General features: G+C 38.4%; 4 protein-coding genes across 6 annotated transcripts in view; 2 read left to right on the forward strand and 2 right to left on the reverse strand.

Moving 5' to 3' along the window:
- Nucleotides 1–7,077, forward strand: LOC149725423 (H(+)/Cl(-) exchange transporter 4-like). 2 transcript variants are annotated; one of them, XM_089892481.1, is made up of 13 exons: nt 1–161; nt 345–608; nt 927–1,111; nt 1,391–1,516; nt 1,925–2,212; nt 2,522–2,770; nt 3,052–3,216; nt 3,829–3,966; nt 4,304–4,490; nt 4,851–5,060; nt 5,475–5,663; nt 5,985–6,210; nt 6,513–7,077. In XM_089892481.1, the coding sequence occupies exons 1-13, from the start codon at nt 35–37 to the stop codon at nt 6,601–6,603; spliced, it is 2,445 nt and encodes an 814-aa protein (XP_089748607.1). In that variant the 5' UTR covers nt 1–34; the 3' UTR covers nt 6,604–7,077. The 2 variants fall into 2 exon arrangements, with proteins under 2 accessions (XP_089748607.1, XP_089748608.1); XM_089892482.1 differs by lacking the exon at nt 2,522–2,770.
- Nucleotides 7,058–15,004, reverse strand: LOC149725424 (mitochondria-eating protein-like). Its single transcript, XM_089892503.1, has 12 exons — nt 14,863–15,004; nt 14,400–14,621; nt 14,047–14,165; nt 12,985–13,080; nt 11,757–11,891; nt 11,467–11,523; nt 9,487–9,622; nt 8,743–8,967; nt 8,291–8,466; nt 7,947–8,067; nt 7,654–7,725; nt 7,058–7,451 (listed from the first exon to the last, which is right to left on the reverse strand). Exons 1-12 carry the CDS (start codon nt 14,947–14,949, stop codon nt 7,404–7,406), a joined length of 1,494 nt encoding a protein of 497 aa, XP_089748629.1. The 5' UTR covers nt 14,950–15,004; the 3' UTR covers nt 7,058–7,403.
- Nucleotides 14,520–26,488, forward strand: part of LOC149725425 (uncharacterized) — an 18,227-nt gene continuing 6,258 nt past the window's right edge. Inside the window, exons 1-5 of one of the 2 annotated variants that reach the window (XM_089892537.1) lie at nt 14,520–14,568; nt 14,907–14,992; nt 25,587–25,854; nt 26,099–26,150; nt 26,366–26,412. In XM_089892537.1, the coding sequence (XP_089748663.1) occupies nt 25,707–25,854; nt 26,099–26,150; nt 26,366–26,412 (247 nt within the window). In that variant the 5' untranslated portion in view covers nt 14,520–14,568; nt 14,907–14,992; nt 25,587–25,706. Of the gene's footprint in view, nt 14,569–14,906; nt 14,993–23,349; nt 23,484–25,586; nt 25,855–26,098; nt 26,151–26,365; nt 26,413–26,488 lie in introns of those variants that run through there. The other variant, XM_089892536.1, reaches the window with a different exon arrangement.
- LOC149725426 (uncharacterized) lies at nt 18,193–23,919 on the reverse strand. Its single transcript, XM_089892494.1, has 11 exons — nt 23,808–23,919; nt 23,153–23,443; nt 22,554–22,605; nt 21,676–21,960; nt 21,404–21,464; nt 21,039–21,169; nt 20,619–20,788; nt 20,038–20,251; nt 18,985–19,772; nt 18,708–18,786; nt 18,193–18,401 (listed from the first exon to the last, which is right to left on the reverse strand). Exons 1-10 carry the CDS (start codon nt 23,856–23,858, stop codon nt 18,709–18,711), a joined length of 2,121 nt encoding a protein of 706 aa, XP_089748620.1. The 5' UTR covers nt 23,859–23,919; the 3' UTR covers nt 18,193–18,401; nt 18,708.

Raw genomic sequence — 26,488 nt, forward strand, 5'->3', positions numbered from 1 at the left:
GATTATTTTATATATTGTAGATATATAGTTGATAATGAATGACACTGATGACGATCTATTAGACATGACAACAAAACCAGTTTTTCCCAAAAATGAGAATTATTTTCAAGATGATTCGGAAGATGACCCGTTGTTGGGGGAAGGGACCGCCTCGTTTCAAGGTGGGGGTTTGGCTGGTTGGGGGGAGTTACCATTGATGAATTTTGTGGTAACGCCAACTGCCCTAACTTTGGCCAATTTTTTGTTTATTTAATTCTTGTTTACTTCTAATGGAGGAATAAAAGAGAATGAAAGTCCCTAGCTTGGCGTTAACATTATTCATTTATTCCACATGGCCATAAAAGCTGTTGGCAACAACCATGCATCGTTCAAGAACCAATCAGCCACACATCTACTTGAAACATTGAATAGCTCCGATGCAAATATAGATGATATTGGGACTTATGACGACTTTCATACCATTGATTGGTTGCGTGAGATGTCCAGGAACAGGTTACGACATCGGCAGATTATTTATCGCAAGAAGGAATCTTTCTTCCGAACATTGAAGGGGTTGCATGATGCTTGGTCAGGGTGGTTGGTGGTGTTGCTGGTGGGACTTGCTGCAGGTGAGGGGTGTTCACCTTAGGCACCAAACCTGTGGTATCTAGGTCCTTTTCGAATTCGATGTTGTTGCCCGTACCAATACCGTTGTTTCATGTTCATATGAGTTATGTTTTAAATTTTTAAACAAAAACTCGTTGAATAATGTGCTGAACACAACATACTGTGCCTACGTTGCCAAAACATATGAATGATGTTACCCCGGTTTTGAAAGTTCTGACTTGGTAGATACAACATACAATATAAAGTTAATATGTCTGCCACCCCAGGTTTGGCATTTATTCAACACATTACATACAAACAATATACCTTACCCCACGCAGGCACATGCGCTGGTATTATTGACATTGTAACTAAATGGTTGACGGACATCAAACTTGGTACTTGTACGGGAAAGTTTTGGTTGAACAAGGAGTCGTGTTGTTGGAACTCGGAAACCATAAGCGCGAGTGGAGAGAATTGTACGGAGTGGAAAACGTGGGCGGCCATATTTGGGGTGGACCATGGGGTAAGTTGGGGGGGGGTTAGTTTTGAATTTGAATGCGAAGATCAAGTTAATTAAAACAACGAAGAGAAAGTTATTAGCAGTAAAATTAAAAAATAACAAAACTGCAATAACTGCATCAAGTTATGCTTTGAATCCTCTTTTGTTTTTTATTTTAATTTTTTAAATTATCTGTGCAATATTCTTTGCAAAAACCATTATGGATGTTCATGTATATTAATAGCCTATATACCAATTCACGTAATTACTTTCATATTTCTAAATATGATATTTTGATTACAGAGTTCCACGACAATATACGCAGTAAACTACATGTTATACATCGTACTCGCTTTATCATTTGCATCACTTGCTGCCATTCTTGTGAAGATGTTTGCACCGTATGCTTGTGGGTCGGGTATCCCTGAGGTGGGTTGTGTTCATTATGTGATGCGTGATAGACCAACTTCTGCCTAAACCCCAGGTCCCATGGCATGCCTCACTGTAGAACCTCACCCATATAGAATAGAACGTGCATATACAATGTTGGGGTAATGGGCCAACTTTGGTCTAAATCCCAGGTCCCATGACATGCCTCACTGTAGAACCTCACCCATATAGAATAGAACGTGCATATACAATGTTGGGGTAATGAGCCAACTTTGGTCTAAATCCCAGGTCCCATGACGTGCCTCACTGTAGAACCTCACCCATATAAAATAGATTATGGAAGACTTTTATTTACTTTAGGAAAGTAATGCTTCAAGCTTCCCTAAATATTAAGACCCTTTTTAAACAACTTTTATTAATTTCCGAAAACATTATTTCCCCACCCAGGTGAAAACCATCCTCAGTGGTTTCATTATAAGAGGTTACCTAGGCAAGTGGACTTTGCTCATTAAATCCATCACTGCCCCCCTGGCTGTGGCTTCCAACCTCAGCTTAGGGAAGGAGGGACCACTGGTTCATATAGCTGGTTGTTGCGGGAATATATTCGCGCATCTGTTTCCGAAATATGGGAAAAATGAGGCGAAAAAGAGAGAAGTTTTGTCTGCTGCTGCAGCGGCGGGTGTTTCAGTTGCTTTTGGAGCTCCAGTGGGTGGTGTTTTGTTCAGCTTGGAAGAGGTGATCAGTTATAGGGAATAATTATTATGTGAATTATATTTTATATTAGCTGATAATTAGTTAAGTTTTTAGTCTGAAAGGATCTTCTGGCAATTGTTTGTTTGTGATATTAAAGGACTGTTGTTTTATATGCCATTATTTATCAGGGTTTGCCGAACTCATTACAAAGAAATTGTTACAAGATTTTTTTTAGACCAATAAATGACTGCCAGCAATAGTATACTCAGTGGTCACTTATGTGTGTCCATATTTTTGTATAAAAAAAACAACAAAAAATTAGATTACCAAAGTTTCCATGTTCATTGCCAGGTTAGTTATTACTTTCCAATGAAAACGTTATGGAGGTCGTTCTTCTGTGCGTTGACGGCTGCTTTTATTCTACGTTCCATCAACCCATTTGGTAACTCACATCTGGTTATGTTCTATGTGACATACAACAAACCATGGTTCCTTTTCGAACTTGTCCCATTCGCACTGATCGGGGCATTAGGGGGGTTGTATGGGGCCGCGTTCATCCATGCTAACCTTGCATGGTGTAAGTTTAGAAAAACATCCAAGGTGAGCATAGACATGCATGTTGTATAAGGCATAACTTTGCCTTGTTATAAGTATGCTAGATGCAGATGTTTCTTTCTAAACTGTCTCTCAATTTTTAAACGTGTTGAAAATACAGTATCAGCATTTTAAATTAACATTTTTCAGCGAGATATTTGTTTGTTTTTTCACAATGATGGAACTTTATCAGTCATAAAAATAAAACAAGAAAAGAAATATCTTTGCTAAACAGAACACTAAGTGTATATGGATATTCTTTATTTATCCCCCCCTTTTTTTTATAGCTGGGTAACTACCCCATCATTGAAGTAATGGTGGTAACATTAGTAACAGCAGCGGCATCTTACCCCAACCCATACACAAGGATAGATGCTTCCATGATGATTGCTGAGTTGGTTAAGGAGTGCGGACCCGTGGTGCAGAATAACCTGTGCGATTATTCATTCTCTGTAAGTATGTTTGTTTAACTGTGTATGATATGTTATCTGGATCTGGGCTGGTATAAGCATTTAACTGTGTGGGGCTTGAAACATAATATGCTTGTTTAACTGTGTAGAAAATATTACACTTAAATACAATGTTGGTGACTGGTGTAATTGGCCAATTCTTGCCTTCAACCTCTATTACACTTAAATACAATGTTGGTGTAATTGGCCAATTCTTGCCTTCAACCGTCTTTGGACACCCTAAGACATATGAAATAGTAAAATCATATAATGTTCAAAAACTGTGATATGTTTATTATTTATTGTATGAGCAGTTTAACTGTGTGGACCTTTGAACCAGGGTGAAGGTTCCACATATATTGTTAAACTGTGGTATATTTTGCAAATGTTTCAACAAGTTTACCATCATTCTACCAATTCTACTATACACCTATATAAACCACTTCGTACACCTGTATACAACAAACACATCTATATATACATAACCTACCTTCCACAACTTTTCCACCATCTTATCCCACTGTACCATAGAACTACAACAAACACATCTATATATAAGTTATATAACCGACTTCATACACGCATCTATACACATAACCCACCTTTCATAAACAGCCCACCAATACAACATTCTCAGTGGTCCAGGACTTCCCCGTTGCCCCAATAGGATCAGGTTTACGAACAGCATTGTGGCAACTTGCGTTAGCTTTGTTGTTCAAAGGGGTGATCACTGTGTTCACGTTCGGACTTAAGGTTTGTTGTGGGGGCATTGGGGTACTTATTTAATGTTGGGGTAATGAGCTCTAGGTCCCATAACGTGCCTTACTGTAGAACCTCACCCATATAGAATAGAATGTGCATATACAATGTTGGGGTAATGGTCAACTCTGGTGTAAACCCCAGGTCCCATGACATGTCCACTGTAGAACCTCACCCTTATAGAATCCCATATCCCATGGCATGCTTCCGTGGAGAATAATAGAAATGTTCATGTTTTTGTTTTTCCATCCAACGCCACAGTCGTCACTATTATATCACAGATACCATTGTTACATTCAATGCCACACCTTACAATAACCTTACACCCAAGGTACCAACTGGTTTGTTTATACCCAGTATGGGAGTTGGAGCAATCATGGGAAGGCTTATAGGGGTTGGGGTTGAACAATTGGTATATATGTATCCTGACTGTGTGTTATGGAATACAAGCTGCCATGCAGGGCATAGTTGCGTTACACCAGGGTTGTACGCCATGGTGGGTGCTGCTGCTACATTAGGTAAGTTTAATGTATATTTTATTCGAACCTTGCTACATACCAGATTACGACTTAACACTGTTTTAAATAATTTCCAACACAAACAAATAACCTTTTTCTAAAGAAAATAATACACCAGGGACCACTGGGACATCTGAGTGACAATTTTTCTTATGGGAAATCCTATGCATTTTCGCAAGGCCAACTATTTTTTACTCTGACGGTTGCATTTGCAGTTTCGAAACGCATTTTTTTCAAAAGCTTTTACTTTTTTCCAGATGCTTGGTGAAACCTTATGATCCCATTTAGGCATTTCTATCAATACATAAGTTTGTATTATTCATTAAGATGCCGCTTTAAGCTTAGTATTTTGATTGACAGGTGGTGTAACTCGTATGACGGTGTCTCTCGTTGTTATAATGTTTGAACTAACTGGTGGATTGCAATATATCGTCCCACTTATGGCAGCAGCTATGTTTAGTAAATGGGTGGGCGATGCGTTTGGTAACGAAGGTATATATGATGGACATATAAGGTTGAATGGATATCCTTTCCTGGATAATAAGGAGGAATTCACGCACACTACACTTGGTGAGTAGGGGGTTATACATGCTGTGATACAAATGACCAAACAAAGCTAATGTATTCTTATCCATTCTACAAATCCACCACCATGGCTTATTGGTTAGGTTATTGCATCGTAACCGTAGGATACCAGGTTTAAAACTCAATGCTGCTACCATTGTGGTCATATGTATCCTTGAGCAAGACACTTATTAGCAATTAGTCCAACCCAGTGGTCACTATTAGGTTGTAGCGCCCTTGGCGTTGGGGTGATGGAAACATATTATTAAGCCAATCCTAGTGATCTATATTAAGTAGAATTGGATCTATGTTATAGTGAGCCATGTTCTTATTCAACCCTCTGGCAATTGATGGTACCATTGTTCCAATGATGCGCAAAAGTAATAAGACCTTGAATAACAACCCCCCATATTTTTACAGCCACTGACGTGATGCGACCCCGCAGAGGCGACAATCCACTCACTGTAGTTGTACAGGAAGGCATGTCAGTGGAAGATCTTGAAACACTGGTTCGAACGACCAACTTTAATGGTTTCCCCGTCATAACATCACATGATACACAACAGTTGGTGGGATATCTATATAGGAGGGATCTCATTCTTGCTCTGGGTAAGCTATTGTGAGGGGTTTGTGGTTAAGTAATTATTATTAATTTATTAGGAATGTGGGCCAATTTTGTTGTGTGCCGTAGCTCAGTGGTTGGGTTCTTGCATTGAACCAAAGGCGAACGTGTTCGTTAATAGACGCATGTGCCCTGGGCAAGACAATTTATAAACATTAAAATAGGACAAGTTCTGCTGACTTGTTAACATTATATATAAACTGTAGCCATTTGTAAACGGTTGCTAGACATGGGTGAGGTTCTACAGGGAGGCAGCGATTACTTCTAGTTGTGCCGTTAAACATGTTGTATCTTCTGTTTACCCACAGAGAACGCCCACCAACATAATGACAACGTCCTCAGCAACTCCCCTGTATATTTCACCCTGCATGCCCCAACCCCCTCTCTATCCAATACAAACGACCCATCCCCTGTAAGGTTGTTCAATATTGTGGATCTAAGCCCGATCACAGTGACCGACCACACACCAATGGAGATTGTGGTCGAAATATTCTCAAAGCTAGGTATCCGGCAAGCTCTGGTCACACATAACGGGTAAGTTGTGTCTTAAATTATCTACTTGTTATTTTACTCACGCTGGTCAGTCGTAAGCTATGCCTGGTGCCCTCTCTACCCTGCCCTCCTAGCTAAGGGTTTACAGATTTTATTGTGGGGGAACCTATAAGTGACCACTGGGTTGGAGAAATTGTTGTTGTGGGGCACAAGGACACATACGCCCACAGCCACAATGGTAGCCGTGTTAAGTAAATCCCCCCAGGGCTTAAACTAACACACCCGCGTTACCCCTGCCCCACCAATATCCACAAATAAACATCAAACACAATTCTACTTCACAGGAAGCTGCTAGGCATCATCACTAAGAAAGATGTTCTACGTCATATTGCACAACTGAACAAGCAGGACCCAGACTCCATATTGTTCAACTAAGACTCGCACATCACAATGTATAATACTGTGGGGTAAGATGGATTCTGTTGCCACATAATATCTTTTATAATCATGTTTTACCAATCAACATTGTTTTGTCGCAACCTACGGTATTATACTTATGCAAATATTCTTTGTTTACCAAATATGACGATAAAATGATGGACCATCTTACCCCACCCTATTTCACATTAATGGCTCATATTGAGTGTTAACTGTATAAGGTTGCCATAGAAATTAGGCGTGCAATATGTTTTGTGTTTGTATGCTTCATGTGTGTGTGTTTGGTTGAAAAAAATCTACACACGGCATTGTTCAGCGCAGGTCAGCGTAGATATTGTTTTGTAGATAGACCTTACACACTGACTGTAACTATATTGTTGTAAACCTAACTATAATATTGTAAACCTTTACTGTTTTATTACATTATCATATTATATGTAGCACAACTCAATAAACACTCATCTAAATTAAGTTTATTCTTAACACTACAAAGTAACAACACAAATCCAGAATAATTTCGGTCGATTTGGAAACTTTTGGCGCAAATTAACGCAACAAATTAATTAAAAATTCCAAACTTAAAATTTTGGACGGACATTTTTAATCCAGTGGTAGTTTTGGCGGTCACCCAAGTATCAAAAATAGATTCTTTTTTTTACAAAACTTTAAAGAAATCTACAATCTCTACAAAAAGTTCTAATTCGTTACTCTATGGGTTGTTTAAAAGTATTTAAACCAACTACTTAAACATACCACCTACAATAATTGATTTGTTGGAGTTAATATTGTGTCTGTGTTCAATATCGACGAGACCTTGGTGACGGGGATCGACTGCGACGGGGGCTCTGTGGGTGATAGGGGGTTAATGGGGGTTTCATTCAAAATCAATAATAGTCCTAATGCTTATGGAATATTAGGTTGCAGTTATATTGTTATGGCATAAATAACAGGACCCCAGTAGTTATGTTAAAGTAAAACAGGTTGGTGAAAAAAACATAAAACCACACCCTAAGGTTGAGAAGCGTTGTTCTAAATATGCTGACTCACCAAGCTACTTCTGCTGAGTCGTGATGATGACCTTAGCGGGCTCGGTGATCGACTGCGACGCGGTGACGATAGCTAACATAGAAACAATATTAATATCATTGTATTTGAAAATGTGAGTTAGCGCGAAAATGCAAAGTTGATTAAATGCAATGCATGCCCTTACATGGACACACATGAACAATACTATATTATACACATGCACAACCACACCATATATATATAATGTATATAGACTAGATATACTTATATTCATAACCAGTAATCACACACACCATATATACACGGATACTCACAGCTCCCCTCCTTGTTGTACATTCCCCTTTAATAAGGACCGTCCCATCTTCCACCAATGCTGGCCAAACATGGTACGCCACTAGTGGTGCCGTGAACTCGCTGTCGTAACTCCTTCGGTATCTGTGTGTATGGGGGTGATTTTGGGTGGTTGGTATAAGTTATAACACAGTTGTTCTGTAGAACCTCATCTATGCAGACTAGAATGTCCATACTATATGAATGAGGCCACACAATTCACATATCCGGCCAACAACACTGCATATGTTTTAAAATATTTGGATGAAAACCTTTTCAATTCATCCAAACACAGACAAGCACCCTTTGTATGCAAACCACCACTTACTTGGATTCATTCATCAATTCACCATCGGTAGCAAGAGGGATATCCAGGGGTGGATCAAGCGCTTGCATTCTATACGCCACCAAGCATACCTCTCTTATGAATGGGCTGAGTAATATGAACTCGCATTCGGGGGGAAACGATATCTTGGGATTCACGTTCATGGCTCGAATAACATCCTGGGGGGGGGTTGGGGGTTTAATATCTATCTACTGTAAAATTGGGGTAACAGGCCAATTTAGGGCTTAATTCTTAAGCCCCATGGCGTGCCATGCTGAAGAACATCATCCATATAGAATAGAATGTAGGTTGTATATATGAATAAGGAGCTACAATTCATATATCTTGCCCAAGGTCACATATGCCCACGATGGTAGCAGCGCCGAGCATTGAACCCATAACCTTTGGCTTAGGTCCCAACCATTATCCCACAGCACCAGTTACACACAACTAACCTCAACACTGCGATCCACATCGTACAAATCCAAGTTCCTCACGATATAATCAGTGACGGCCTCCTCCAGTGTGGTTGGTCCACTATGTATGGGTGATAACAGTTTACGAGCACGAAGTCTGAACGATCTGTAAGCCATCTTAGCCACATGGAAAGCTTCACACACGGCGATGAATATGATCCGTTTCACCATTTCATCGTCGTCAACAAATCTGCGCAGACGATCCTATACAAGTTGGAGGGTGAGTGTTGTTGTTATTCCAAGGCTTAGGTTTATTATTTATTTTGGGTGGGGGGAAATGAGACCTCTCCCCTAACTATAATATTGTAAACCTCTACTGTTTTATTACATTATCATATTATATGTAGCACATATTATCCAAATATCCCGATCGTGTTTTAAACAATTAACAACCGTCTATGTAAGTCGTAAGGATGCGGTTTTATAATTCTTTGAATGTTCTTTACTATCTAACGGGGCGAGAAAATAGAATGAAAAGGTGTCCCATCTTCCTCTACCCTACTATATATTTTGTTTTGGGGGGGTAATGGGCAACTCTGGCCCAAGTAAAGCAACCAAACGTTCTTTCTATTCTTATAAAGTTATCTCCATGGACCATTATATAGTTTGTTTGCAAATATTAGTTTTATTGCATGAGACAGTACAAATTGCACTAAAGTAATGATAGACAAAAACACAAATACACCCAACATAACCTGCATATTATCAAACACACATCATTACCTGCATATCAAGTCTATCGACCGCATACAGGTCGTTAAACCTCGCGACCAGCCTTGAGTGTCTGATGGAGTTTGTTAGTTCAGCGTGGGTGGGTGGGGTGGACGGGAGGGGCAGGGGGGGCTCGTAGCTCATTCGCCTGCATAATGGGTCATAGGATTGATTAATGTGGGGTGAAACAAACTTTAGCTTTCTGTGGTACATTCGTATATGTATAAAGAGGAGATATTAAATTCGGGGTTGTCTGGAAGTAATGTTAACATTGTTATGTGTTTATGTCCTGTGTTACCGGTTAGTATACTGTTGAAAAATAAGATTAAAATTGAAAAATATGAAATACTATGTTAATTATTCCTGGTGGTAGAAGTAACAGAATATTAATATTACAACATCCTGTGGTGTTGCTAAGTATGATGTCGTATTGTTACAACACATATATTCAATTGTGGTCAGGCATGTGTGTGCTTGTCCACTTTATGACCAAACAAAGCTATAACAACTTCCATTGTGTTGTCATAGTTACCGTTTGTGGAACGCCAATTAATAATCCATGTTTCGTCAAAAGTGATGACATCATGATGATGCGGGGGTTTGTTTGTTTAGTCAGCACAAATGTTGTTTGTTATGTCATAGTGGATTGATGAATGAATGATTGAAATTGTGTTTTACTCGGTTTGAAGTCAGATATGTAACTTATTTATACTCGTGGTCGTGGGGCAGGGTGACTTTAAAATTTATAACACAGGTGTTCTGTTTCATACACCTCGTGCTCCCTTACAAGTTACCATGTATGTAACTTTGCGAGTAATCGTTTTTTTTGTGTGTTTCCTGATAATTAACATAGGTGACCACTGGGTTTGAGCAATTGCCATGAAGGGCCCAAGAACACACATCCATAATGGTAGTAACTACAATCATTGAACCCATAAGGTTAGAGGCAAGCCGGTCTAACTACTATGCCTCAGCACTAAACTAACACCACAATAACAAAGTTGCGAAATAATAAATTTCATTTTCAGTTTCTTTATTCTTCTTGAGCACAAAAGATTTTATTGTCCTGTTGTAAGGTGTTGAATATCCTCCAAACATAGTTTCTATTATGATTCATAATAGAAGTGTTTCACGACCACAATGGCCCATACAAAGGATATGAATGGGTTTTAAAACTTATAGAAGCCGGCATACCAAGTGTCCTTGAAACGTTATTTAATTCAAAGCTTTAATAAAAGGCTTACAATATAGTAGTGCTGGGTGGTGGTTTTATATGGCTGTGTGTTTGAACATATAATTGAAAACACACATAAAATATATGCGGTTTTTAAATAAATGTTTGCTTTGTAATTGTAACTTGGTAGTGTAAGTAATTGCAGGTTTACAAGACACATAAAGCTCTAACACTGGGTTTAAGGGGATAAACTGTTGGTGCCGAGCATATTACACTTGTTTTACTGCATGATGGGTTGAAACGTCATTTCGAAAATATATGACACAAGAAATTATATATTTGAAAACATAGGCTGAAAAAACTTGTGGTTTTAAGTAAATGTTTACATTATAATTGTGAACTTGTAGTGTGGGTTGTGGGTTATTTTACAACACAAACGTATGTTGGTTTCCACATGTGTGAATTAACATTAGGCTGATATAATGTAAATATCAATCTCAATCCATGCGTGGTTTATTGATAATAGTGTTGGATTTGTATGGCATTGTTGTATTTACACCAACATGGGTGTACGAGCTGATGATGCCAAATATATTTAAGTCCGATTGAGTCTTCTGGTTAAAAAAGCTCAATCAGATGGTTCAAACATCATCATCATACACCGCATTTATGCATGGGTTGGTAATTGCCTACTCTGGATTATATCCTTAAAAACAGACATGCCTTAAATTAACCACACACCAACTTACGCAGCACTCATATGTGGTTATACTAAACTCCTAATCATATCAATATAACAGACTACCACAACAACTTACACGGGTGATATGCTTCTCCTTCTGATTGGACTACAACTTCTTCCTCTTCGCTCTAATCTGTGATGTCATAATATACAACATGATGTCATAAACATATCATAATTAGATAAACAATATTTATAAAGATAGATTATTCAAGTTGGCATAAAATAGAAATAAAATTAACTTGTTTATAGTCTCACTCTATGGTAAACTATTTGGCCAACTCTGATCCAAATCCCAGGTCCCATAGTTTGTCTTTCGATAAGACTTCACCCATATAGAATGGTAAACTATGACATCAAACGTACCTGTTTTCCAGAATGTCCCGTTCACTTCTAAGAATACGAATCTCGCTTTTAAGATGTTCCACCTCATGTTCATAATCACCGACAAGATCCAACTTACGTTTGTATCGTTCGATCTCCTCTCTTGCCAACCTTAAGCTGTGAGGGGTGGGGTTATAGTGGTATAACATGACTGTGTGTGTGTTCATGTTTAGGTAAGTTTTGTGTGGCTGGCAAGGCACCAAACACAGGGGAGGCAGGGATAGTCAGACACACCATGAAACAAATCTAACTTATTGGTTGTAATGTTTACTCAATAATGCAGTGTATATATTCCCAGGGTAGGCCTGCTTACCCTGCCACCCCAGGTTTGGCGCCTATTTTATTCATCAGACACACGTGGTATTCATAAACCTCATGCTCACTGTCAAGCCATAGTATATGTATTATATCATTGTAGGCCTAAGTTCAATCATAAATAAGTATGGTATGTATTTTACACACGTGGATGGTATACAACAAGCACATTATATTCCCATTGGCATTTAAAGTAGTTTAGTACCGGTATTAGAATGTTAACTTATGATTGAGGGTTAAAGATCTATTGTAATATGAATGGTGCTTGTACACACTCATACACTTAACTACTGGTGCTACCAACCACTATAATAGAGTGGGCATCTGATCTAGTGGACTTTAATATTTGTGTGTGGTATATTTATGTATTGACCAATTATTTATTTCAATTAAGGGTTAACTTGATAATAATATATGTGTATTGGCTTATGTGATATTGAAACATTGCATACATTAATTTCATATATGATTGCAAGGCATAAGTTCAATACATGGAAAATGGTCAGACTATAATCTATATACAATATATATAAATACCTAAACAAATATTTGTAAATTACAAATACTATTATTATTCATACAAATTTTTTTCCTGTTTGAACCTACAAACTAAAAACAATACAAAACATATTACGTTTTAAATGTGTTTTTTAAATATTGTTTAGAAGTTAGAAAAAAATAACTAAAAATATTGAAAAATACAAACTTTTTTACCGATAAATAATCTGCTGGGAACACTACAGGTATAATATATTTCGAAAAATCTGATCTTCTAGCATAAAAGTTTAATATATTAAAGAACCAACATTTTATGTTGGTTTAATATAACAAACAAATAAATTGCCAGAAGATCCCTTTTTTTATAACACAATATTTAAATCAAACATTATCTTACTCAGCTCTTAGTAGAATAATTTCTTCCTCGGAAGCGAGCATGGTTCCTCCTGATTCTACTTTCGTCTTCTCCAAGTCCGCCTGGCTGCTGTTGAGTCTGTGGTGTAAAGATGGAATGAATAAAGAGTCGTTTCATTGTAATAACAAGGCTCTAGTTACGCTATGGGGGTATTATCTTTTTAAACTATGTATACAAACAGAATGCCCTTCAAATGCCAAACAATAGATTTGATATTCATGGCATGGGCTTTTAAGGTAATGAAATACGAACACAAGCCTAACTTAGTTACTCTGGTAACATGAGAGCAGTGTTGCCAGATGCTTTTTTGGTAAAAATTGCGCAATACTTTTTTAAAACTTTTTTTATATTCAATTTTTTTTTAAACCCTTTTTTCATGCAAAAATGTTGTGTTAACACTGTAAATATTAAAAACAAATTTGATGTTGCGCAGCACTGCAATAACTTGTTACAATGTGTTACATGGGGTTTTGGACATTAAGAACTTTTTCACTTTTAATGTAAATTGGTGCAAAATTGTATTGAAAACATGGGCGCCAATCCTGGGTGCAGGGTGGCATTAAAATTTTTTACACTGCATTTTCTAGTAAACATTTTTTTACAGGATTGTGTGTCTAACTATCCTTGCCTCCCCTGCATTATAAAAAGTTTGAGGCCAATGATTGATGTGCGTTCACTCTTTAGATATATAACAACTTTCAGTTTCTGCATCCCTGGCAATTTAAAAACCTTTCATTGCATATTTGGTGTCATGAATATAAGCAAACAATACCTTTAATTATATTTGGCCACTGTGTTGTTTCCCAGTTGAGCATATAACTGGTATAAATAGGGGGTGTGGCAATAGGTTAGGGGGTTGTCACCATAAGGCGACAAGGAAGTATGTCACACATGTAACCTGACACGTGGTTATTATGTTTGGCATGTAGGAGGATGTGGGATGTTTATACACACAATATGTTTCATCACAATACAAAATATCCATGAGAAAGTAAACGCACAATCACATTATGACATCACATAAACAGTTATGACATCACATACTCATCTCGTGTTAAATCCAACTCCCCCTTTGCTTCCGAAAGCTCGGCTTCCATTTGCATCATATCGTTGTCGTGTTTTATCTTCAGCTCCGAGATTTTACGATCTTTCTCAACGGATTCCTAAAAGGTTTGGGGGAAATTTAAAATCTAGCAAATTGTGGCTTAAAGTGTGGGTTGGGGTAATGGGTGAACTCTGGGGTAATCCTAGCTTCCTTGGCATTCCCCACTGTAGAACCTCACCCATATGCTACAGATAGGGCTTTGAATTTGAGAAAGAAAGGCAAAATTTGTTGCAATAGCTTAATTGTGGGTGTAATAGCCAGAACTACAGGGCATGTTAACTTCAACCAGTACCTTCAACAAAGCCAAGCTGGTATCTGACGTCACAGTTCCACCAGAAGTCATAAAACTCGTTCCCAGCCAAGGTAACAACCGACTTTTTAAAGTATCAACCCCTCCATACGTTCCCCCCTCTGATGCAGTGAGACTCATCGCCGTGAAAAGTTGGTTTTGTATCTTCGAGGTGAGTTCAATCAATTCACAAATGTGGCCGAGGTTGGTGTCGCATGTGTTTAACTGTTGGGGGGATAACAATGTGAAAGTTGCTGTCGTGTATATTTGATTTTAATATGAAACACAACCATTGGTCGCTAATTTGTCTAAATTTTCAGCCATACAAAAAAAAACAATCAACCACAAAGTTACATACATGGTAACTCGTAAGCGGACATGAGGCGTATGAAACATAACACCCGTGTTATAACAACTGTCATTGCCCCTCCATGCAAGGATAAATAGGTTACATTCACTTAGTTACCGAGTATCCATCTTTTAATGAGTTAATCTTATCTTGCAACACAGAATACGAAGAACCCTGCGATAATTTTCGAATCGTTTCTGCCATTTTTACAACAACCAGACTCTAAAATCTTTAAACAAAATACAAGGTGTGTTAATAATTATTGCTAGACTAAACAGAACTACTTTATATTTAAACTTTTTGCTATAATGTTTAATAAAGACTCCAGAACTTTCAGAAACGCGCTTATAACACTGTCTGGTACATCCATTTCGTAAACTACACGGTCTGTTGAGCTCTTACAATAACTGTGCTCGCAAAACAACTTTTAAATTATTAAAAAGAATATATATTTTCCATAAACTTTAATATTTTTTCGCATATTGCGTCTGTTTTTGCGACTCCAATCAAATAGCTTCAGTAGCTCTTGACAAATTAGCAATACAGGGTTTTAAATGTTCCGGAAACACATGTTTTACAAGTATCTGGTTACTTGGAATTCCAATGTTTATTTTCTCATCAGATTTTGGAAACTGGGGACGCTACGCATGCGCAGTAGCCTGTTTACATTGCTATGCACATAGAATGGTTATACTATAGCCCCCACTGAATATACAGGATCGCTGGTTGGGTTATATGACTCCGTGCTGATCCGACTTCATATACAGGCTTCAGCGGGGTGCTATATCTACTGTAGTACTAATTGCTTTTATAACCAGAAACCAAACAGTTCATGATATCTTGCTATGTTTTATTCCTTTTTCTGGTATACAAGTACACGATACGGTATCGGGTAAAAGCTTACTTGACGGCTGGGCAAAGGCTCGTAAGAGCCCGCCATGAACCTAGACTGACCTCGAGGGCTCAGTGCCGATAGTGGTTTCTCGTTATTAGTTATTGTGTTAGGGAAAAGGCGAATTATATAGCGGACAGAATCACGTGACAGCAGTGTGACGTCATGCGATAAAAGGGAATCGATTTGGGCCTGTCATCGGCTGAACGGGATATCATTAACCTCGTTCAACGGGGGGTTTGTTTTCATGGGAAAGTCTCTCATGAGATAAGTCGTATCCGCACTGTTGGCATTGATTAATTAAGTATTGGGATTGGGTTATGTGACGTCACTTTAGGCGTCGAGTTGCAACAATACCTCCCTTTCGGCAATGAGAAATTGATATGTGGGTCTCATGTAACCGAATACATTGTTGAAACTCGACGCCTACAATATATAAAGAAAACGATAACGATAAAATAACAAATCCGGGGCAATTAAAAAACTAAATAAAAGCGAAGTAAAAGACACATGGCGCAAGATATACAAAGAAAGAACATAAACAAAAATTAGGTTGGGTGGAACAGCGGTATTATGCTCCGTAGCTCGGAGCGATTAAAGTTGTGGACGGTCATGGGGTAAAATACAGGTGTGCGCATTGAAGTCGCTCGTGCGATAATGAAACGGACATGGGATCACTTATTGCTGTGAGCCCGGCAAAGCCGGCAGAATAAGTCGGCGCCTGTAGCTCAGGTCGCCCTGCGAGAGTTTATGTTAGACACCGGTTACGCACACCTGATATTTCTCCGTGTTGCACTTCCTTTACTTGTGAACGGCATTGACGCAGACTGGATAATTGTGTAGACTGTTGAGGATGCTGCTTGTCCTCGGTCTTATATCCTTTCGTTGAGGTAAAAAATACCCACGGCGTAGTGATAGCAGTGGAAAACTGGTCGCTTCTGACATCGTGGTCGCAAGAAATAGATCCATTTCGAAGCGAATGCAAACGGGAGACGGGACCGTAAGTTGAACGGTCGTAAAATATAAAAACACACCTGGTTTGCGATGTTGCTTTGTCAGACAGTATTGCAGATCGCGGACGCTTTTGCATCTGCTTGTATTGCCATATAGTCCATTGAATAGATGCGGACAGCTTCTGCAGCATAGTGGCTGCTAGTCGGTTCGTAACATCGATATAGTCCATTAAATAACTGCTGTGGACGGCTTCTGTGGAATAGTAGCTTGTCGGGTCGGAAGGTTTTGCGTGTTCAAATCTAACGTCGAGGTCACCATTTATAGCCCCCACTGAATATACAGGATCGCTGGTTGGGTTATATGACTCCGTGCTGATCCGACTTCATATACAGGCTTCAGCGGGGTGCTATATCTACTGTAGTACTAATTGCTTTTATAACCAGAAACCAAACAGTTCATGATATCTTGCTATGTTTTATTCCTTTTTCTGGTATACAAGTACACGATACGGTATCGGGTAAAAGCTTACTTGACGGCTGGGCAAAGGCTCGTAAGAGCCCGCCATGAACCTAGACTGACCTCGAGGGCTCAGTGCCGATAGTGGTTTCTCGTTATTAGTTATTGTGTTAGGGAAAAGGCGAATTATATAGCGGACAGAATCACGTGACAGCAGTGTGACGTCATGCGATAAAAGGGAATCGATTTGGGCCTGTCATCGGCTGAACGGGATATCATTAACCTCGTTCAACGGGGGGTTTGTTTTCATGGGAAAGTCTCTCATGAGATAAGTCGTATCCGCACTGTTGGCATTGATTAATTAAGTATTGGGATTGGGTTATGTGACGTCACTTTAGGCGTCGAGTTGCAACAATACAGTAGTTGTATTTGGTTATATGATCGTTTTATCATAAAAACTGGTATTTATAATTTAAAATACTTTTAAAACACGTTTATTAATAATAAAATGCTCAGAAACTTCGGATAAGTAAAATTTGCAAGTTGGTAGGCTAGCTGATGTATATTTTGAACGCCGTAAGGTGTCGCTCTTGCTGCGCGTAATTTTACCACAAAGCAGACGACGTTGCATTTACGTACAAATTCTACTTGGTGTTGGTGTATAAATACCGCGTAAATATATAATAGCTGACATTAATGTGGTATATACGATATTTGTTGCACATTATCTCTCCGCTCGTTTGATTTTCTTTGGTTAATTCTAAGGTTTGTTTGCGATAACCAGGATTACGCAATGTAGAATGGGGTGGGCTTTTACATCGGTTGTGTTTAAATTAATAAATGAATATTTATTGTGATGGTATATTACTGATATGACTGTGTGTTGGTAGTCAAACAATGGGCTGGGTAGTTAGTGACATCACTGGTTCAACGTAGAGAATGGGCGATGACGTAGTGGTAGTGGGTATGACGTAAACATTTAGTACAGTTGTTACTTTATGGGTATCGTAGTTACAGCGTTGGTAAACTAGGTAAGGTCTATCCCGCAAAGGATCAGTATACAATTGTATCTCAGGTCCCATGACATGCCTCACTGCAAGGCCTCACCCATATAGAATACGTTTGCATTCATTAAACAACAAGCATTTAAACAATTATTCACGATTGTATTTATAACATTAACTGCAATAATTCTGGCAAAAAATTACGATTGTCTGACTTTTATACAAAAATATGAAAGCTACCACGCTTGTTACTTTAAACAACAAAGTAATATTTGGCCGGTAAAGTCCCAATGACTTTTGGCGCATTCTCGTGTGCAAAAGTAGAAATTTCTTGGTTTGCCTTTAATCACCTAAAATGTAAAAAAATGTTAATTTTTTCTCAAAGTTTTATACTGTATAAGTTAAGTCTGTAGATTTCTACATGAGTAAAGTCCTACAGCTAGGCACATCATGGGGTCAGAGATTCAAGCAAGAATTGTTCATATGTTTAGTAAATCTATACCATTATTATTAAACGATTGTTTTTGCTTTGTGTTGGCAAAATATATAAATCGTTTGTACACCATAAGTTGTTGTCATACAGTATGATGAATACAATGCACATCTCATGTTAACAACACAGTATAGAACATGCATACCACAACCACAACACCCACCTCATGGCAAACACGGTGAATCCTCGCACGCCTCCTCATACGTCGGGCACCGAGCACCTTCGTGGGTTGGGGGGTCGCCCTGGAATAAACATGAAGTTTTATTACTTTAGAACATGGGAGAATATAGTCGGGAGGTTGGACAAGTTAAAGTAACAGCCCAGTGATTAACATATAACAGTTTTAGCTTTAATACCAGCACATATATTGCGACTATGTTTATATTTATGTCTTGTTTTAACAATGATTATTTATAGCAATATTATTTAACTTAACGAACCATTTTTGTTGTCGATGTTGTTTGGTTTTTATGATGTGAACAATTTGAACACGGTAACTCCACCCTTGCCTCTGGTTCAAGCAGGTGGTTGACTTCATCTGTAAAGTTAACTTCAACTTTTGTAGCCAGAGTAGGAGGTGTGTCTACTTCTTGTGTTGTGGGTGTTGTGTCAGTTGGTGTAGAGGTGTCAGGTTTGGTTGATCTGTTTCGGTTGGCTCGGTTGTATAGAATGCACGCCCATGTAAGGATCAGTATTAATACTATGGTTCCAACGCAGAAGGAAATCGCAATCCAGTGCGTTGTATTGAATTGTGATGTGTTTGGTTGGTTTAATATGATGAGCTTGCTGGGTGGTTGTGGTTTCATGGTTGGGGTTGGTTGGTGGAAATATACGGAACAATTGAAGTTTTTCAAACACTCGCAACGCCCTGAAGAATCTCGGCAATCTTCTTTATTACAGAAATTAATTCCGCAATTTTTTTCAACCGTCTCGCAAGAATTGAGTGTGAATGCGAACCCACATATGCAACTATGTTGAGGGCCTGTTAGAGTAGTAGGACAACCTCCACCATTCTGACATAGAGTTGGTAAACACCCTCGTATATCCCCACATATCTTGCCAATGTACCCGCTTGTACATTTACAACGCGTGCCGTACTTCAGAGCTACACAAGTACCACCATGCAAACATGGGTTGTTGCTGCATATATCAACACCACAATCATCACCAATATAACCAATGGGACATTTACATTTGAAACCAGTGTTGTGTATCATGCAAGTACCACCTGCATATAACAATTATTATTTGACAACATACACAGAATATTGCTAAACGTGCAGCAAGCAAAAATCAATTCTAACTAACGGCATAATAAGTAAACATATGTATTATTATGTTCCATCATATACATTGTGTTCCAATGTAACTTATTTATTAAATAGTCGTTAAACCATCGGTGTTCTGTTTATACACCTCGTGCCCTGCTACAGTTTATGACAGAAGTGTTTAAACAGGTTATATTTGTCACTCTTCATATTCGTCCCACTTACTGTTTAAACATGGGTTAGAATTACAAGGGTTCAAACTTATTTCGCAGTTGAAGCCGGACCACTGGTTTGTACATTGGCATTCATAATGGTCATGTTGTTGGATACATAACCCACCATTATGACATGGGGAGTTACGACAAGTGACATGTGTGACATCACAATGAACGCCATAAAAACCATTGCGACATAAACACTTGTACCCCTCATTGGTATCCTGTGAAAAATTAAACTTTAATTTTGTGAATGTAAGTTATTTATCTTTATGCTCCGGGTCAACGACAATAATCGTTATGACACGAGTGTTCTATTTCTTATGGGGTTACAACCTATTTAACTTTGGGGGTGATTGCTTTTCTGTATGGTTGACTGTTCAGACATGACTGACCACTGGGTTCTATAGGTGTTTTGCCCAAGCTAGTGATCACATGTGTCCACAATGGTAGCCGCATCAAGCATTAAACCCGGTGTCCTCTAGTTGCAATGCAAGTGTCTAACTATACTATACCAGACATACTAAACACTACAACTCAAACACACATATATTATAAACATATACATTGTAAGACATGTAACATACTCACCACACATTCTCCCCCATTATTACATGGATTAGACGAACACATGCTGATCCTGTATTGGCACATACGGCCAATATAACCAACTTGACACGTACATGTGTAACTTCCCTCGCCACTATTTGTACACAACCCCCCATTAAGACAGGGGTGGTGGTTTGTACAGTAGTTTAAATCTGTAAGAATAAGATGGGGTACAATGCGATAGTTTCAACCAGGGCTTTCAAAACTGCTCACAACTCTTTTTTTCTCCTAGAATTGTCCAGAAAAGGATAATAATAATATATGCGGCACTTTGTGTAAAATTAGTATAATCCCCTTATCTCGGCCAACCCCTAAATTTGTTACGCAACCCCCGATTCGGGAACCATGGCTTAGACTATAGGCATAGTAGTAGCAACCATGGATAACCCATATTACACCTACCTTGATTACAATACAATCCCCCCCACCCCCGTCTACAATTACATTGGAATGGTCTCTCACAAGTTCCATGCATGCAACCTGGGGTCGTCGAACACTCGTTGCATAACTTCCCTCTCCAACCAACTTTGCATCTGAAATAATAACAATTACAACAACAATACATAATGTTTTGTAAAGCGCTCGCTTCTAGACCAGAGAATACAGGCTCGATGCTTGAGGCTGCGGGGTTCTTGGGCATTTTTAATAGGAATAACAACAACAATTACAACTATAGCTATGGCACATTAGTTAGAGCAGGTTCGAGGCTTGGCTCTGCTACCACTGTGAGCTTATTTACTTATAAGAACCTTCAATAAGTAACTCACATGCATTGGTTTGGTGCTTGACAATATCCTCGCTGTGTGTTGCAACCGTTCAAACATATTGCTGTGAAAATAAGGGTTTATATAAGTTGAAGTGGTAACAAAAGTCTAAACAATATATTTGAATTAACTGCACCAAAAATGAGTGTAACTTATTTATCCTCGCATGGAGAGGCAATGACAATTGTTATAACACGGGTGTTCTGTTTCATACACTTATAGCGCCCGCTTACAAGTTACCACGTATGTAACATAGTAAAAATAACTATACTTACGTGTAGTGCAATACTTCGTTCCCCCAGTATCCATCCACCCAGGCATACAGACTTTGTTTCCATGCATATCACAAGTAAAATGCCCAAACACGTCATTCCTTGGGTGACAATGCGTTGCGCAGTCACTACCATATAAATGCACCTTGCATTTAACTCTATAAGCGTAGCGCAGTTCCACTCCATGGCTAATATACGGCGGGGGCGTATGCCATGTATCATCGTTGTGTGCTTGGGTTAATAGGTTGCCGTTGCTGACGATCATACGTGTTATTGTACGAGGTGGCTCTGTAGATATAATGTACGGGTTATAATACGATAATGTACAAGTATAGTAGTTTGGAGTAAGGTGATGGATGATACAGTTATCACATAATGCTCCATATTTCTTAATCGTCATGAGGATACGGTTATACAATTCTATAAATATTCTTTGTTTACTACTAAATAAGACAATAATATAAAAAAAGATACATGTGCCATCTTACCCCCACCTTCTATACAAACATACATGTGCAGTAACCGAGTGTATCACATTGCCCCCAATATTATCGATCAATCGATTAAATATACGAGATATTTTGGTACACAAATATAACAACATATATAGTGTATATAAACACGCTGGCGATGAAAAATACATTTAGTAGCAATTAAGCCGTAATGCTTGCAGCTTAAGCCAATAAATGGCGTAAATATTTAAGCGTTTTTCTTGCGTTCGTAAGTTACAACGATTAACAGCCATGTTTCGTGGAACGGTAATAATTTGTAAACGCCGCTCAAGTCTCGTGCGCCAACCGTCGTTATATTGATATAGAGAAGCAAAGCTGGCGAGCGAAGCAGCTGCTTAGCGGGGACTAAACAATCAAATCAATTTTCACCTGTGTGTCTTCTATCCTCGTGTAAGATGTCCACGATCATCGAAAACGAGCCCTGGATAATAATAGATAATTTATAAGACAGGTTCAATATAGCTTGTAGTTCGAAGACATTTTAATAAAAAAAAACAAAATTTATGGACATTTAAAGACACAAATGTTTTGTAATAAGACTGCCAAAAGTTAAATTTAAAAAGCATAAAACCCATAAACGTAAATGATCGAGTTTGGCTTGTTTGAAAACCCACAAATGCAGCTTCACCAAGCGGAAGAGCTTCAATTATTCCCATGAACCGTAACTTCCCACCATTTTGTCAGTGGTGAAACTGGGCATGTTTTCATTCTCTTTATCGTCCCATTTTGTAGTAAACAAGGAATATTTACAGAATTATAAACCCGCATCTTCACAACAAAGCGCGTTATTTAGTTAAAAACACGATCAGGAAATTATGATTTATGCGATAATGGTTTCCCATCCAACCCTATACACAAATACACGCATGTGTTGTCGCCACAATAATGTATTATGTGCTAAACGTATCCTTCTTGTGTTTTACCTTAATTTCAAATATTACCCATGTGTTTACAGTTAAGTTACTTACCGGCCATCGAAAATTGAAATCGAACCGTATCGGGTGACGTCGTACATAAGATGTATTATCAGGGACGAACGAGTTACCACCAATCGCTGGGGTTGAGTAATTACCAAACGTACAAGGAGCTTCTGGTTCTACAATAGCTTGGTAGTGCTTTAAACACACGCGGATTGAGCTCCTGCATTGTTGTCGGCAATTAGGAAACAAGTCGTTCGAACAACAAACACCGGCTCCAGTTACACCGTTTCGATTAACGAGATTCAACAACTTCAATTGGAAAGAGCCTTCACTGGAAACCTGCGAATAAAAAACATCTTAACTCAATGGAAACCTCGGGGTAAATACACCATGTCTTATAAGGTAACGCGTACACACCGTACACGACTTGAACCAATTTTGAAGTTCTTGCACAAAGCGTGTTTTAACGATTGTCGTTTTACCGTAAATACTTTTTGCTATTAGGTAAACACGATTAGTTATCGTATTTAAAAATATAAATGAATAAATGTAACTTTTTTAACGTCGCGTGGCAGAGTCATTATAACACGGGTGTTCTGTTTCAAACAACTCGTGCCCGCTTACGAGTTACGGCATAATATTTAACTTTATAAATCTTAAATACACAGCACCCTATGCGCGCTGTCAAACACAAAACACTTACGTATATAACAAGGTTGATGATGACGTAACAATGCGATATATAAGACAACATTAAGTACTTTTAATAAACCATTCATAAAAAAAAATCTGAAAAATAAACGAAACGTTAAATCGCGACAATTTCAACTCAACCTGTTGATGTACCTCACTAAATACAGTATAACTTATAACACTGGCTCCAGATGCTGAATAGAGCTACAATTTCTAATTATTAATAATTACTCTAAATTCACACCTTACACAAATCCACGCATAACGCATGCGAATACCTGAAACTCAGCTAGCATATATAATATGGTTACATACGGTTGTAACACACTTAATAACCTTATCCATTACAACATATACCAAGTCCAATGCATAGCTATAACTACAATTCTAATATTTAACTACAATACATATGCATTGCAATATATATATATATATACATACGCGGTATAGGTATTGTAGTATATAATGTATTACCAACACATATACCGGGCATAATGCATTGCTATAATACATAACAAAGCTAACGCACCCACTACAATACATACAAACTGAACAAAACCTGTAATTCGTAGTTCTAAACTCGACAATAAATAGCGAACCACCGAATCCAGACGTCGCCTTCTTCTCGCACGTGTTTCTAATTATTTGAAAAACGCGCTGTGCTTGAAGCCACTATGACATCACAGAACACACTGTGAGGTTTACTTGGCCGGATACAAGACTAGGAAGCTGTGACGTCATAGTAGCGATTGTGAGCGCTAATAAAAAGGCATATTATGACTTATGTATAAGTTTTAGAATATAATTATTCTAGTTTGAAGTAATTTGATTAACAAGAGTTAAAGGCGAAATACATGTGGTATATATTTATATAGGATTGCGTTTCGGGTAAACTATATCGTATAATGGGCGTTGTAATATAGATTACATAATAGCGAGTGTCTGTATAAATGTAATTTATTTAACCACGAGTTGCGGGGCAACGAAATTTATAACACGGTGTTCTGTTTCATACACCTCGTGCTCGCTGTCGAGTTATAACATGGGTGTCTTCTTATACACCAGACACACATGGTGTTTTTATACACCTCGTGCTCGCTGTCGAGTTATAACATGGGTGTCTTCTTATACACCAGACACATATGGTGTATTCATACACCCCATGCTCACTGTCGAGTTATAACATGGGTGTCTTCATATACACCAGACACACATGGTGTATTCATACACCTCATGCTCACTGTCGAGTTATAACATGGGTGTCTTCTTATACACCAGACACACATAGTGTATTCATACACCTCATGCTCACTGTCGAGTTATAACATGGGTGTCTTCTTATACACCAGCACACATGGTGTATTCATACACCTCATGCTCACTGTCAAGCTATAACATGGGTGTCTTCTTATACACCAGACACACGTGGTGTATTTATACACCTCATGCTCACTGTAAAGCTATAACATGGGTATCTTCTTATACACCAGACACACATGGTGTATTTATACACCTCATGCTCACTGTCGAGTTATAACATGGGTGTCTTCTTATACACCAGACACATATATGGTGTATTCATACACCTTATGCTCACTGTCGAGTGATAACATGGATGTTCTATATATTTAATACACTTCGTGCTCGCTTACGAATTATTACGATGTCACTTGTGTGTGTTTTTTTTTAGATTTTCCTACAAAAGCCGATTAAATTTGCATGACATGCAACCATATACAAACATTAGCAACGTCATGCTTATTACGTCATACCTTGACGTTGCATCCAGGACTCGGAAGAAGAGGATGAAAGAAAAAAGGCAAACGAGAGAGAGGAACAAGTTTTTTCCCTTTTTCTTCTCGTATTTAAAAAGAAAATTCAAGAAGTTGGAATTTAATTGGAATCAACCATGGATGATGACGCAAGCAATAAGTCGCCTTCGTCCACCCGTGAGGAAATTCATGTTAAATATGAAACACCAACATACAGTGGGTTTGGTGGGCCCTTATATAAGAATGGTTTCGTAACACAGGGAAGATACGCTGCTGTTGGCATGGGTGAGTGATGTTCATCATTAACGTAAAATATTTTATATTATTGTAATTGTATGTTGGGTTAGGTTTTTCTTATAGTGTGTTTTAATGGCCGTCGTTTTGTTGCTAATTTCCCTTTCTCTACTGTTTTAGTTTTTTATCCGACACTTAACGTTTTAATGCTTGCTAAGATGCTAATATACCGACATTATTTATAACCTGCGGGTTCGAATCCCACCCTGGTAAGATGTCATGTTTATTTCCACAGACCTCGCCGCTTCGTTTCCGAACCTCCTTCTACCCGACCATCAAGCCAGACGGTAAGTTCTACTTGGTATATATTAAGCCATCGTTGCTTTACTTTTACTGTGGCTAAAAACGACCATAGACGGTTTAGATGGAGCTATACGAGTGTTTCTCTACTGACGTATGTTTTAAAGTACATTGTATTCAACATGGGTCCTACGAGAAGATACACCAGTATCCCGGAGTTGGCCAGTTACTTCATAATATTAATAATTATTTCAACCCGCAGAAGATCTGGTGAGTCAGATTCCGGAATGCAGATCAAGTTAGAGTCAGGTGGGTCGTGTGTTTTTTTTTTGTTTTAACGTTTTTCCGTTCCCTTTGTCGTTTTAATTCCTAACTTTATATTGTG

Source organism: Ciona robusta, chromosome 14, assembly GCF_009617815.1.
Source record: "Ciona robusta chromosome 14, ASM961781v2".
NCBI lineage: Eukaryota > Metazoa > Chordata > Ascidiacea > Phlebobranchia > Cionidae > Ciona > Ciona robusta.

Bases quoted from the DNA above. Each gene is read 5' to 3' on its own strand.
- LOC149725426 (XM_089892494.1), bottom strand. From the start codon at position 23,858: ATGTTGTCTTATATATCGCATTGTTACGTCATCATCAACCTTGTTATA. The intron at 21,961-22,553 runs GTGAAAATTGAT...TTATATCTACAG, and splicing joins CGAGGATAGAAGACACACAG to AGCCACCTCGTACAATAACA. The intron at 20,252-20,618 runs GTGAGTATGTTA...AATTTTTCACAG, and splicing joins ATAATGGGGGAGAATGTGTG to GATACCAATGAGGGGTACAA.
- LOC149725423 (XM_089892481.1), top strand. From the start codon at position 35: ATGAATGACACTGATGACGATCTATTAGACATGACAACAAAACCAGTT. The intron at 2,213-2,521 runs GTGATCAGTTAT...GTTCATTGCCAG, and splicing joins TTTTGTTCAGCTTGGAAGAG to GTTAGTTATTACTTTCCAAT. The intron at 3,217-3,828 runs GTAAGTATGTTT...TTTCATAAACAG, and splicing joins TGTGCGATTATTCATTCTCT to CCCACCAATACAACATTCTC.
- LOC149725424 (XM_089892503.1), bottom strand. From the start codon at position 14,949: ATGGCAGAAACGATTCGAAAATTATCGCAGGGTTCTTCGTATTCTGTG. The intron at 13,081-14,046 runs GTATGTGATGTC...TTTACACCACAG, and splicing joins TTGGATTTAACACGAGATGA to ACTCAACAGCAGCCAGGCGG. The intron at 7,452-7,653 runs GTGAGTCAGCAT...TATCACCCACAG, and splicing joins GACTCAGCAGAAGTAGCTTG to AGCCCCCGTCGCAGTCGATC.